The following is a 14,850-nucleotide window of genomic DNA, read 5'->3' on the forward strand; positions in this document are numbered from 1 at the left end:
GTGCCATTCTATCGACGTATATCGCGTTAGGCGGTCCTTAAGTGGTTAAAGCAGATTACATAGCACAAGCGCTGTGCTGCGTAATCTGCCCCCTTCTAAACTGTAAAAAAAAAAACACACCTAAACCTACCACTTCCTGTGTGCCCTCTTTAATCAGATCACGATAACCAGGGCAGCTCCGCCCTGAGCACCGTGGTCAAAGTGCCTCCCTCTGCGATAGGCTGCCTGCTCTCCTATCCTCTCTTCCCCCTCACCCCATCCTTCCTCCTTGTGAGTGCCCTCTGTGTCTCTGGGCCGGCCCCGTCACCCCACCGCTATCATTTTAATATTAAAATATACATTTTGGCACTGCCAGCCTCTCTATTAGAGGCTGACATAGCACACTGTATATGTTTTGTTTAAAAACGAGAGCTGCAAATACTGTATATAAGCAGTCTTCAGGCCGGTCAAATGACTCCTGGCCGCTTTCCAGCTCTGATGGGTGTATTCTGCGGAGGAGACGAGCGGGAGATCACGGCCCCTCCCACAGAAGAAATCTATCAGAGCTGGAAAGTGACCGTGAGTGATGAGACCGGCCGATATACAGTATTTCCAGCACTCGTTTTTAAATAAAACATACACAGTGTGCTATGCCAGCCTCTAACGCAGTGGTTCTCAACCTGGGGGTCGAATGATGATTTGCCAGGGGTCACCGAATCCTGGGCTGTTCCTGAAACCCACACCACTCTCCCAGCTACCACCCAGCAGGGCTATCCCTGTATCCTGTGGCCACCCAGCTGGGCTGTACCTGGAGCCCACACCCACCCACTCAGCCTCTTCGCAGGCGCCCATTGAGTTCACGACATGGCTGGGGGGGCAAAGACTAGAGGTCAGCTGACTGGTGAGGAAAGTGAAGTGGGAGGGGCTAGAGGAGACCCTATCTCCTGATTTCGGCATAGGTGTCACTGCTACGAGACACCACAAAGTCAGAGACACAGTGAGTAACACTACCTGTGATTATAGTTGGCAATAAAAAGGACTCAGGTAGCGCTAAATGTCTGTGGGTTAGGGGCGCAAATTACTTGTGTTGCCTTGGGTGCTGACAACCCATGCTACAATTATTTTTTTTACCGTTAGGGGTCCCCACAACTTGGAAAATGTTATCAAGGGGTCACAGTACTAGACGGTTGAGAACCACTGCTCTAACAGGAGGGGCTGCATTGACATATATATGCCTTAACACTTTAAGTAGTTCAGCCAAGCTAGTTCATAAAGTTGAAGACAATAAATTACAGTGGATAAATGGCAGAGCTGCAAATGTTTTGCATGTGCCACATTTTGTTTTCCATTTTCTAGCTCGATTAAAGTTTTAGAAACTGCAGATATCTAAAAGTTGTCGCTGTAATGATTGCGCTACCTTGATTTCCCCTAAGAAAATCAACAAAACATGTAGTTGGATCAGGTGTGCCCAAACCTTTGCATATTATAGCATTAAAGATCATAGTTAGATTATCATCATTATCTTTGGTATGGACAAAAACATTACACCCTCAAGAACAGTCAAATAATTCTGTATTCAAATGGGGTTTTTAGCTTTAAAAGATATCTTTGGTAAACGTTGTCCTTCAATGAATGCTGCACCCCCCCACTGAATGCCGTCCACCTGACACAGTAATCATCCTCAACTGCACCCCAAAATCTGCCGAGTGCTGCACAGCCTTGCTTCTGAAAAAGTCCTCATAAAAGGTCTTCTTTAAGATTGCACATTACCATTCATTCCTATGGGGTGAGCCATATTCTACAGGAACACTGCAGGGCCCCCCCCCCCCCCCCGTGAGAAAGAAAGGGGCCACTGTGCGCATACCCGGGCAAAAGAGGACTTGGGATGCTTCAGAAGCAAGAAGTCTTAAAGATCACTGGATGACATGAAGGATGCTGATGGAGAATGGTGAGTATCGGACCAGATTAGCTGCATTCAATAACAGACAACTTGTTCCAAAGGTACAGTTGTCCCTTAAAAGGATCAGTGGCCCTTGGTTGCCATACCCTGTCTATAGAACAATGCGTCACATGACTGGTTTCTCGAGGTTTAAAAGTAAGCAGATATTTACGCAAATCTCTATGCTTTTTGCATAAGATGCTCCTTTGACACACATAGCAGTAGCAGCATAAAATACAATTGACTCTACTATAATGTATAATGAAGTGAATTTCATTTTATGCTGTTGCTGCTATTTATGAATTAAAAGAGCTGCTTTTGAATTGAGAGTACTACAGTCCAGGTGGGTGTTGAAGACATGCTCTCCCTGCTTATGCCAATAACAGTATAACTGGTGCATAGGGCAATATTTGAATAAGGCATGTGACTTTTCAATTACATTCTTTTGAATGACATTATCTAAGACATACCCCTTTAAGAGCCATTCATTGATTGGAGTAAGTGACAGCACTTGAAGGAAAAACCATATTGCGGTTGGAAAGAAGACGAGTGTAAACAACTGAACGAAGAGGTGAAGTTTCACGTGCATCAATGCACTGGTCAATTCCTAAAAGAGAACATTTACAATTATTAATAAAGTGTGAAGATATTTATACAGTAAAAGAAAACAGGAGGCGGTTGTAGGGTTCATAACCCCAGGGTAGCAGTCATGGGCAGCTTATCCTATGTAAAACACATTTTAACAGGTACAAAAACCTAAACACCCACGCCAAAAAGCATAAAAAAAAACAATCAAAAATATTTTTTATACAATTTATTTACACTACAAATAAACTATACAAACATGTCTAGAAAATATTCTATACAGCCCCTTTCACACAGCCGATTCGATCAGGTCCACCGGTAATTTTTTGGGTCGAGAGTGAGTGAGAGAGGGAAGGGGAAAGGAAGGAAGGAGGAGGAGGAAGGAAGGAGGAGGAAGGAAGGAGGAGGAAGAAGGAAGGAGGAGGAAGAAGGAAGGAGGAGGAAGGAAGGAGGAGGAAGGAGGAAGGAGGAGGAAGGAGGAAGGAGGAAGGAGGAGGAAGGAGGAAGGAGGAAGGAGGAAGGAGGAGGGAGGAGGAGGGAGGAGAGAACACTTTACTGCCTAAATAAATGTGATATTTTATCTAGACACTAATAACAGCATATGTCAACAATTGAAATTGAGAAGGGAGGACCCAGCAGGGTTTCATAGAATATTTTATATTACTTTGTATCTGTATACTTTATTTTTTTATAGAGTGAACAAGTGGTAAACAAAATGCTTTAATTTTTTTTGTTTACACTGTTGGGTGGGTGTCTATATCCTTCAGGTTTCTGCACCCACCATAAAAAAAATTATATACTACTAGTAAAATTTCAGTATAAAAAAAATTACACATATCTACCACCCTGGTTTCACTAACCCGATTGTCATTGTATTCATCAATGTCCTTGAGGCCTGCCAGCTACTGGGTACATCAAGACAAATGTCTGTATATGGCATTCTGATTGTTTGAAGACTCAACAAATTCCACTTTTTTTTTTTTTACAAAAAAACAATAGCTAGGCGCTACCTATTTGAAATGGGCTCCCAGTAAAAGTCTATATTGCGAGGCACTGGCTGGAAGAATTGTTGATGCTGTATATGTGTCGCTTAAATTTCTCACACTTTGTGGTGAGGGGCGTCAGGATTTATGACGAATATGGAGAAAGGCCCTGGATCCCAGAGAGTTTTCAGAGCTTTTGGTTGATTAAGCCTCCCATTCCTAGGTCCACGTCTTATTTGGCAGCCAGACTGACTCATTGCTGTGCACAGGCCTTTTTAAACTATATCAGTGTTTTTTAACTCCAGTTCTCAAGGCACCCCAACAGGTCATGTTTTTAGGCTATTTATTATTTTGCAAGGGTTTGATTTGATCAATTTCACTGCCTCAGTAATCACCACAGCCGTTGAGGGAAATCCTAAAAACCATGACCTGTTGGGGTGCCTTGAGGACTGGAGTTGAGAAACACTGCCATAAACACTCCTTAACCTTGTGGACAGCCTTCCCAGAAGAGTTGAAGATGTTATAGATGCAAAGGGTGGGCCAACTCAATACTGAACCTTATGAACCAAGACTGGGGTGCCATTAACTGCTTTCCGACCAGCGCATGACGATATACGTCGGCAGAATGGCACGGGCAGGCAGAAGGGTATATATATATATATATATATATATATATATATATATATATATATATATATATATATATATATACACATACATATACATATACACACACACACACACACAGGGAGTGCAGAATTATTAGGCAAATTAGTATTTTGACCACATCATCCTCTTTATGCATGTTGTCTTACTCCAAGCTGTATAGGCTCGAAAGCCTACTACCAATTAAGCATATTAGGTGATGTGCATCTCTGTAATGAGAAGGTGTGTGGTCTAATGACATCAACACCCTATATCAGGTGTGCATAATTATTAGTCAACTTCCTTTCCTTTGGCAAAATGGGTCAAAAGAAGGACTTGACAGGCTCAGAAAAGTAAAAAAAATAGTGAGATATCTTGCAGAGGGATGCAGCACTCTTAAAATTGCAAAGCTTCTGAAGCGTGATCATCGAACAATCAAGCGTTTCATTCAAAATAGTCAACAGGGTCGCAAGAAGCGTGTGGAAAAACCAAGGCGCAAAATAACTGCCCATTAACTGAGAAAAGTCAAGCGTGCAGCTGCCAAGATGCCACTTGCCACCAGTTTGGCCATATTTCAGAGCTGCAACATCACTGGAGTGCCCAAAAGCACAAGGTGTGCAATACTCAGAGACATGGCCAAGGTAAGAAAGGCTGAAAGACGACCACCACTGAACAAGACACACAAGCTGAAACGTCAAGACTGGGCCAAGAAATATCTCAAGACTGATTTTTCTGAGGTTTTATGGACTGATGAAATGAGAGTGAGTCTTGATCGGCCCGTGGCTGGATTGCTAAAGGGCAGAGAGCTCCAGTCCGACTCAGACGCCAGCAAGGTGGAGGTGGAGTACTGGTTTGGGCTGGTATCATCAAAGATGAGCTTGTGGGGCCTTTTTGGGTTGAGGATGGAGTCAAGCTCAACTCCCAGTCCTACTGCCAGTTTCTGGAAGACACCTTCTTCAAGCAGTGGTACAGGAAGAAGTCTGCATCCTTCAAGAAAAACATGATTTTCATGCAGGACAATGCTCCAGCACACGCGTCCAAGTACTCCACAGCGTGGCTGGCAAGAAAGGGTATAAAAGAAGAAAAACTAATGACATGGCCTCCTTGTTCACCTGATCTGAACCCCATTGAGAACCTGTGGTCCATCATCAAATGTGAGATTTACAAGGAGGGAAAACAGTACACCTCTCTGAACAGTGTCTGGGAGGCTGTGGTTGCTGCTGCACGCAATGTTGATGGTGAATAGATCAAAACACTGACAGAATCCATGGATGGCAGGCTTTTGAGTGTCCTTGTTTTTGTTTTGTTTTTGAATGTCAGAAATGTATATTTGTGAATGTTGAGATGTTATATTGGTTTCACTGGTAAAAATAAATAATTGAAATGGGTATATATTTTTTTTTTTGTTGAGTTGCCTAATAATTATGCACAGTAATAGTCACCTGCACACACAGATATCCCCCTAAAATAGCTAAAACTAAAAACAAACTAAAAACTACTTCCAAAAATATTCAGCTTTGATATTAATGAGTTTTTTGGGTTCATTGAGAACATGGTTGTTGTTCAATAATAAAATTAATCCTCAAAAATACAACTTGCCTAATAATTCTGCACTCCCTGTATGTATGTATGTATGTATGTATGTATGTATGTATGTATGTATGTATGTATGTATGTATGTATATATATATATATATATATATATATATATATATATATATATATATATATATATATATATATATATATATTTTACACACACACTTCCCCTTCAAGAAACGGCATTGTGGATGCGCACGCCGCGAGCCTGACCGCGGGTCCTTTGGACTCGATGTCCGCGGGGATACCCACGATCATCTCACGGTGAGAAAGAACAGGGAAATGCTGATGTAAACAAGCATTTTCCCATTCTTCCTAGTGACCTGTAATCGGAAGCTGTGATCAGTGTCATGTCACACATAGCCCATCTCCCCTACAGTTAGAAACACTCCCTAGGAAACACTTAACCCCTTCAGTGCCACCTAGTGGTAAAACCCCTTTACTGCCAGTGTCATTTTCACAGTAATCGGTGCATTTGTATAGCACTGATCTCTGTAAAAATCACAATGGTCCCAAAAATGTGTCAAAAGTGTCCGAAGCAGTCACGATAAAAATTGCAGATCGCCGCCATTACTAGTAAAAAAAAAAAAAAAAAAAAAAAGGATATATTAATAAAATAGCCATAAAACTATCCCCTATTTTGTAGATGCTATAACTTTTGTGCAAACCAATCAATATACGCTTAGTGCATTTGTTTTTTCCAAAAATATGTAGAAGAATACGTATTGCCCAAAAGTGAAAATTTATTTTTTGTGGGTATTTATTATAGCAAAATAAATAGCTTTTTTTTTCAAAAGTGTCGCTATATTTTTGTTTATAGTGCAAAAAATAAAAACTGCAGAGGTGATCAAATACCACCAAAATAAATCTCTATTTGTGGGGAAAAAAGGACGTCAATTTGTTTGGGAGCCACATCCCATGACCACGCAATTGTCAGTTAAAGCAACGAATCGCAAAAAGTGCTCTGGTCTTTGGGTAGCGAGATGGTCAGTGGCTGAAGTGGTTAAAGTTAATGGGCCAGATTCAGGTAGATCCACGCAATATTTGCGTGGGCAAAGGGCAACGATTTTTGCTCTGCGCCCACGCAAATATTTTGATATGTCCGCGATTCACGGAGCAGTAGCTCCGTAAATTGCGCGGGCGCTATGCTAAATAGCCGGGCGTAAGGGCGCCTAATGTAAATGATCCCGCCGGGGGCGGGAATCATTTAAATTAGGCGCGCTCCCGCGCCGAGCGAACAGCGCATGCTCCGTCGGGAAACTTTCCCGACGTGCATTGTGGCAAATGACGTCGCAAGGACGTCATTTGCTTCTAAGTGAACGTGAATGGCGTCCAGCGCCATTCACGAATCACTTACGTAAACGACGTGAAATTTAAATTTCACGAGCGGGAAGGGCGGCTATACTTTAGCATTGGCTGCCCCTGCTACAGCAGGAGCAGCCTTGCGCTAAAGTCGCCGTACGGAAACTCCGTACCTTGCGTGCGCAGGGCCCGCGCAACTTTTGTGAATCGGTGGTAGTATGCAATTTGCATACTATACGCCGATCACAATGGCCGCGCCCCCTAGCGGACAACGCAAGAATGCAGCCTGAGATATGAAGGCATAAGGAGGCTTATGCCTGTCATATCCTAGGCTGCAGTCCGCGTAGCGATGTTCCTGAATCAGGGGCATTCGCTACGCGGGAGCAAAACAGCTATCGCAATAGCTTCTTGAATCTGGGCCAATGTGCGTGTAAAGGCAGGTGTCCCAATACTTTTGGTAATATAGTGTATACTTGAGCTCTCTCTCGCCATCGCTGCTGCGTAAAAATGCTAGAATGATACAGGTGCTGCTTGTTTGTTTGTGGAACCCATTAGAGGGCACTCTGCTAGTTTGGAACGGACCCGAGTTTAGTTAATACAGTAGCTTTGAAGAGCAGGTGGTGTTTTTGTTTTATGCTATGGACTTGCTGTACAAAGCTCCCCCACAGGGAAACTGTGTTTGCTGCATTGGTAAATAAAAGTGTGATACAAACTATATACAGTGGGGATCGAAAGTTTGGACACCCCAGGTAAAAATTTGTACTAATGTGCATAACAAAGCCAAGGAAAGATAGAAAAATCTCCAAAAAGGCATCAAATTACGGATTAGACATTCTTATAATAGGTCAAAAAAAGTTACATTTTGATTCCATCATTTACACTTTCAAAATTACAGAAAACAAAAAAAATGGCGTCTGCAAAAGTTTGGGCACCCTGCAGAATTTATAGCATGCAATGCCCCCTTTGCAAAGCTGAGACCTGCCAGTGGCATGGATTGTTCTCAATCATCGTCTGGGAAGACCAGGTGATGTCAATCTCAAAGGTTTTAAATGCCCAGACTCATCTGACCTTGCCCCAACAATCAGCACCATGGGTTCTTCTAAGCAGTTGTCTAGAAAACTGAAACTGAAAATAGTTGACGCTCACAAAGTTGAAGAAGGCTATAAGAAGATAGCAAAGCATTTTCAGATGTCAATATCCTCTGTTCGGAATGTAATTAAGAAATGGCAGTCATCAGGAACAGTGGAAGTTAAAGCAAGATCTGGAAGACCAAGAAAAATATCAGACAGAGCAGCTCGCAGGATTGTGAGAAAAGCAATTCAAAACCCACGTTTGACTGCACGATGCCTCCAGAAAGATCTGGCAGACACTGGAGTTGTGGTACACTATTCCACTATAAAGAGATACTTGTACAAATATGGTCTTCATGGAAGAGTCATCAGAAGAAAACCTCTTCTACGTCTTCACCACAAAAATCAGCATTTGAACTTTGCAAATGAACATATAGACAAGCTTGATGCATTTTGGAGTTCTGTGGACCGATGAGGTTAAAATAGAACTTTTTGGCCGGAATGAGCAAAGGTACGTTTGGAGAAAGACGATCCTAAAACACACCTCAAAATCCACGGGGTATTACATCAAGAGGCGTAAACTGAAGGTTTTGTCATGGCCTTCACAATCTCCTGACCTCAGCATAATTGAAAATCTATGGATAGACCTTAAAAGAGCAGTGCGTGACAGACAGCCCAGAGATCTCAAAGAACTGGAAGAATGGGCAAAGATACCTCAAACAAGAATTGAAAGACTCTTGGCTGGCTACAAAAAGAGTTTACAAGCTGTGATACTTGCCAAAGGGGGCAGTACAAGATATTAACTCTGCAGGGGGGCAGTACAAGATATTAACTCTGCAGGGTGCCCAAACTTTTGCAGACGCCATTTTTTTTTCTGTAATTTTGAAAAGTGTAAATGATGGAAATAATATCTAACTTTTTTTGACATATTATAAGAATGTCTAATCTGCAATTTGATGCCTTTTGGAGATTTTTCCATCTTTCCTTGGCTTCGTTATGCACATTAATACAAATTTTTACCTGGAGTGCCCAAACTTTCGATCCCCAATGTATACAGATTGCTTTGAAAAAGTATTCATACCCCTTGAAATTTTAACCACTTAAAACTATATTTCCAATCCGATGTGGAATTTAAAAACGACCACTTTTGTTTATAATCACCCCGTGTCAAAATGTATGCAGTCCAGGGATGTCTAAATGGTATTTCACAAGGCAGGATTACTTTTGAGAACAGTGGACTGTGCCTGCATAATGTTTCTAGAAATGACTGTCATTTGATAGGACGCCAACAATGATCTTGTAAAACACAAAAAACTGCCTATTGTGTTTTGCAGTCTCCTGATACTCAATTAGAAATATATGGAAAACATTATTTCTCTCACCACTTTGTCTGCAACCCCTTTTTTTCCCATGGAAAAACGATGAAGGTCTTCAAAGTGCAAAACTTAATTTTGGGCCCATTTACACCAGGGCAGTCTACTGTAGTGTCGTGTGTACATTATATATGCTGCAATGCACATTATATTGCAGATTTGGGCACCACAACAGACCAAAAATCGGTGTGCGTTGCCACATGTTGCTCTGCTGTAATGCAGGTGTTGTGAAGGTGCTTTTTTGTGCCATTTACAATGAAAGCACCCCAGCACATCAATGTGTGTAATATGCACATTACTGCCACTCAGTGTTGTAAGCCCTTAGTCCAAGACAGAGGAAACTTGATTGCAGTGCAATGGTTTTAGTTCTACCTTAGTGACTGGGTTGCAGCAAGTACATATGTGCGAAAGACAGTCTGAAATCAGATTTTACTGTAGGTCATTAGTTCAGAAAATATCCAAGTGATTGATCAACTTGACAGCCAGGCAACCAGCATTTTCTGAAAGCAATTGCAGTTTCACTTTTTCTCCACATCAATTTTTCTTAAATAACTAGCCAAGCGTCTAGCTTGGGTATAGCAAGCCTTATATATATTTATTCCCACCATGGGACAAGTTCATTGCAAGGCACTCTAGAATATTATGCTACAGTAAGTACAGCAATAATCATCTTTCACACAGAAAACAAGCTGCAAGTTCACAGGTTTACCTGTAAAACAGGAAGAACCACAGAAAATAAGGTGAAAATTAATTTAATGTATACACCCGAGACAATACAGATGGTACAAATAAGGTCTAGATTACACTAAGCTCAGTCTGTGGAAGTGGAGGCCCCACCGTGTCTAACAAAATATAGATTTCCTGAATGCCGGGATATAAAATACTTTCAGGATATATTAAAACAAACAACATGGGAAATAGGCTGAATGATTGCCTGTGAAAATAAAGACATGCATGTATTTCTTGCACAAATATTTAACTTTTCATTTCTCAGTCTGCTTCTTACTTGACATCTATTATACCGTTTTCCATTCTGCATTTTCCCTGTTGGTACATGAATTACATTTGTAGGATTTTGAGGTTTTTGCTGTGCTTTAATAACCATCCTCTGGAGATGTTCAGATAAATAAACGCAATTTGTCTCCAAGCTTCATTTGTAGCTGTGGTATCATACAGACCCATTAACATTCCCATGCATGCTGCCTATCTGTAATACGATGTTGCTGCCAATTTAATGGCTTTGAATCAAGAAAGGAGAGATATACAAGATGTTGTAAATTGAATTAAACAGTAATTAGACTGCAGGCTACCTGAGTGAAGTTAGGATTCAAACTACAATTTTGAAATGGAAACAAACACACCTGCGTGACAGTCCCAATTCAAAAAAGGAGCATGTGATTTTAGGGCAAGTCAGCAAACAAGAAATACTGGTGCAGAGTACATCCGGGTAGACCTTTAATTATATGGTAAATAAACAGAAGTGCTCAGTCCTTGCAAACCTTAATCAATCTTATGCAGAAACACACAGCAGACGGGTGTATTGTCCAGTGATTCCACCACCATAAAAATTCAACCTCTTATTAGATGAATTTGATCTAGACCACAGGTGTCAAACTCAATTTCATCGTGGGCCACATCAGCATTATGATTGTTCTCAAAAAGGGACAGTTGTATCTGTAAGATTAGATGTACAGCGCATCCCCTCCCCTTACATTAGAGGTCAAGCGCCACGCCACCATCAGAAGTTGAGTCCCCCACTCTCCCTTACATCACAGTGTACCCCCCTTTTCTTATGCTGCTGCTGGGAAGAAGCTGGATGCATTGCTTGAAAGCAGAAAGTAAGGGTCTGGAGGAGGGCTGGAGCTCTCCTTCAGCTGCAGGAGAGGTGTGGGGGCCACAGGAAATGGCCTGGAGGGCCGGATTCGGCCTGCGGGCCCTGTGTTTGACACCTGTGATCTAGACAAAGAGAACAATGTATACTTTTGTATATGCCTCCAAGCAATGCAGGCTAGATCCATGTCGACCAGCCAACCTCCAGCAGCCACAATATATAAGCAAAGAAGCAACACCTTTCTCACAAAATCAGCATTGGGTATCCCTGCAAAGAGAAACCAAAAGGGAGCTGTAGTAGTGTTATACTATATATATATATATATATATATATATATATATATATATATATATATATATATATATATATATATATATATACACATACATATATATATATATATATATATACACACACACACATTATATATATATATATATATATATATATATATATATATACACACACACACACACACACACACACACACACACACACACACACACACACACACATACACATACACTACATAGGGACACAGATCGGTCACCTCTCCCAGTCAGTCCCCTTCCCCCACAGTTCGAATCACTAGTAGGGAACATATTTAACCCCTTCCTCGCCCCCTAGTGGTTAACCCCTTCCCCACATTTACACAGTAATCAGTCCATATTTATAGCACTGATCGCTGTATAAATGTGAATGGTCCCAAAAATGTGTCAAAAGTGTCCGATGTGTCTGCCATAATGTCGCAGTGCCAATAAAAAAATAAAAAATATGTAGAACAATACGTATCGGCCTAAACGGAAAAAAACAATGGTTTAAAAAAAAATTGTGATATTTATTATAGCAAAAAGAAAATATTGTGTTTCTTTCAAAATTGTCGCTATTGTTTTTGTTTATAGCGCAAAAAATAAAAACCGCAGAGGTGATCAAATACCACCGCTAAATCTTGACAAAGTGGGACGTCCCAAAGCAGTGTCAAAAAAATGAGGGGTGGGAACAGCATTAAATTAAACTTCACCCCAAAACAAAGCAAAGCTCCTCAACTGGGGAGATGCAACTCTAAACAGCCGCCTGCAAAACTTTGCGGCCGAAGGAAGCATCCGAAGATGCACTCACATCAACCTTGTAGAATTTAGTGAAAGTGTGAACGGACGACCAAGTCGTCGCCTTACACACCTGGGAAACAGACGCTTGATGTTGGAAAGCCCAAGAGGCACCTATCATCCTGGTCGAATGCGCCGTGAGAGGAAAGGGGGGTGCCCGACCCTTTATGGCGTAAGCCTGAATCACCATCTGTCGGATCCACCTTGAGATGGTGACCGACGAGACCGCTAGGCCCTTCTTGGGACCAGTCACCGAAACAAACAGTGAGTCTGACCTCCGGAACGGAGCAGTAGCAGTAAAGTATACTCTCAGAGCTCGGACAACGTCCAAGGAATGCAACGCCGCCTCTCTAGGGTGCGACGGATGAGGACACAAGGATGGAAGTACAATGTCTTCATTGAGATGGAAGGCCGAGACGACCTTAGGTAGAAAGGACAGCTGCGGGCGCAGCACCACCTTATCCTTGTGGAAGATCAGATAAGGACCCTTGCATGACAAGGCTGCCAGCTCAGAAACTCTTCTAACTGACGTGACCGCCACCAAAAAGACCACCTTCTGAGAAAGTGTCAACAAGGGAATCTCCCTGATCTCTTCAAACGGTGGTTTCTGAAGCACCGAGAGGGCCAAATTCAAGTCCCACGGAGGTAGTGAAGGGCAGACCGGAGCGGCCACATGCCGAACCCCCTGTAAAAAAATTCTCACTAGAGAGTGAGCCACCAGGGGTCGCTGAAAAAAAAAAAAAAACAGCCATCATACTTAACGCAAGACTTTGGTCCACCCCACACTGTAAGAACAGCAGGACTCTGGACACCAAATAAGTCAGTGGATTCCACTTCATTTCCTCGCAAAGTGCCAAGTAAGCTTTCCAAGTGCGATGGTAAATCCTCCTAGAGGATAACTTCCTAGCCTTCCTCATGGTACGAATCACAGAATCCGATAGGCCCCGGTCTCTTAGTACCTGGCTTTCAATAGCCATGCCGTTAAAGCCAGCGACTGTAAAGCCGGATGCAGTATGGGACCTTGTGACAGCAGGTCCTCTCTCAGCCGTAGACACCAAGGGACGTCTGCTACCAGAGACGCACTAGATCAGCGAACCAAGGACGCCAAGGCCAATCTGGAGCAATGAGGATCATTGGAATCCCCTCTGCCTCCACTCTGCGAAGCAGATGAGGAAGGAGCCTTAGAGGAGGGAAGGCATAGATTAGCCGGTACTGACTCCACGGTGCCACTAACGCATCTGTTGCGTCTGCCCGTGGGTCTCTTGACCTGGCCACAAACGTCAATACCTTCCGATTGAGTCGGGACGCCAGGAGATCTACCCCCATCTCTGGCAAAGGAGCTGGAATACATCCGGGTGCACAGACCATTCTCCTTGGTCCAGCATCTGGTGACTTAGGTAGTCTGCCTGCCAATTTTCCACGCCCGGAATGTATACGGCCGACAGGGCCGGTATGCTTCTTTCTGCCCACCTTAGGATGTGAGCGACCTCCGACGCTGCAGTTGAGCTTCTTGTTCCTCCTTGATGGTTGACATATGCCACTGCCGTGGCGTTGTCCGACTGGATCCTGACTGGACGCCTCTAAAACCATGTGGAGAGGCACAGCCTGATCGCCCTAAGTTCCAGGACAATGATCGGCAAGTGGGAATCCTCCGGAGACCAGCAACCCAAGCTAAATCTGCGCTATCGTAGTAGTGAGCGGCCACAAACAATCTAGTGAAACAAGAAAGCAATATATGGTGAACAAAAAATGTAGCGCTAAAATGAAAATTGAAAAATAACACAAGACACTGAAAGTCTATATCAAACGCAAGTCCATGTGAGTGTGTAAACTTGATAGACGATTAAAACGTGTGCAGTAAATAATTCCAAACACCACGGTCATTCACGGTGAACGTGTGAAAACAACACCCACCACCAGAAGGGGAGGCTTACCAGATATATTGAACCCAAGTGAGCGTACGCTCAAAGGGTCAATAAGGCTGAATGTAAATAGATGGAAGACACATCAGCAGGAACCGGATATGCAATGGGCAGGATACCCTGAAGACATCACTTGAACCAGGACAGGGGGAGGTATCAATAACTTGGAGATGACTCTCAGAAGATCAAACCATACCCAGAGTGCATAAAGGAAATGAAAGGCACATAGTGTAGTTCTGTTAAAACATTGAAGGTTTAATGACGGTTAAAAACACTTACAGTTGGATGAATAAAAAAGGACATCAATGTAGAAATGTGCATGGCAGCACATTTCTACATTGATGTCTACATATTCATCCAACTGTAAGTGTTTTTAACCGTCATTAAACCTTCCATGTTTTTACGGAATTACACTATGTGCCTTTTATTTTCTTTATGCACTCTGGGTATGGTTTGATCTTCTGAGAGTCATCTCCAAGTTATTGATACCTCCCCCTGTCCTGGTTCCACCTTGGC

General features: G+C 42.6%; 1 protein-coding gene across 1 annotated transcript in view; it reads right to left on the reverse strand.

The window, feature by feature from the left end:
- SLC10A7 (solute carrier family 10 member 7) overlaps positions 1-14,850 on the reverse strand; it is a 240,268-nt gene that overhangs the window by 182,981 nt on the left and 42,437 nt on the right. Inside the window, exon 3 of the mRNA XM_040331731.1 lies at positions 2,389-2,525. Within this exon, the coding sequence (XP_040187665.1) occupies positions 2,389-2,525 (137 nt within the window). The remainder of the gene's footprint in view (positions 1-2,388; positions 2,526-14,850) is intronic.

The sequence above is a fragment of the Rana temporaria genome, chromosome 1 (genome assembly GCF_905171775.1).
Source record: "Rana temporaria chromosome 1, aRanTem1.1, whole genome shotgun sequence".
NCBI classification, from domain to species: domain Eukaryota; kingdom Metazoa; phylum Chordata; class Amphibia; order Anura; family Ranidae; genus Rana; species Rana temporaria.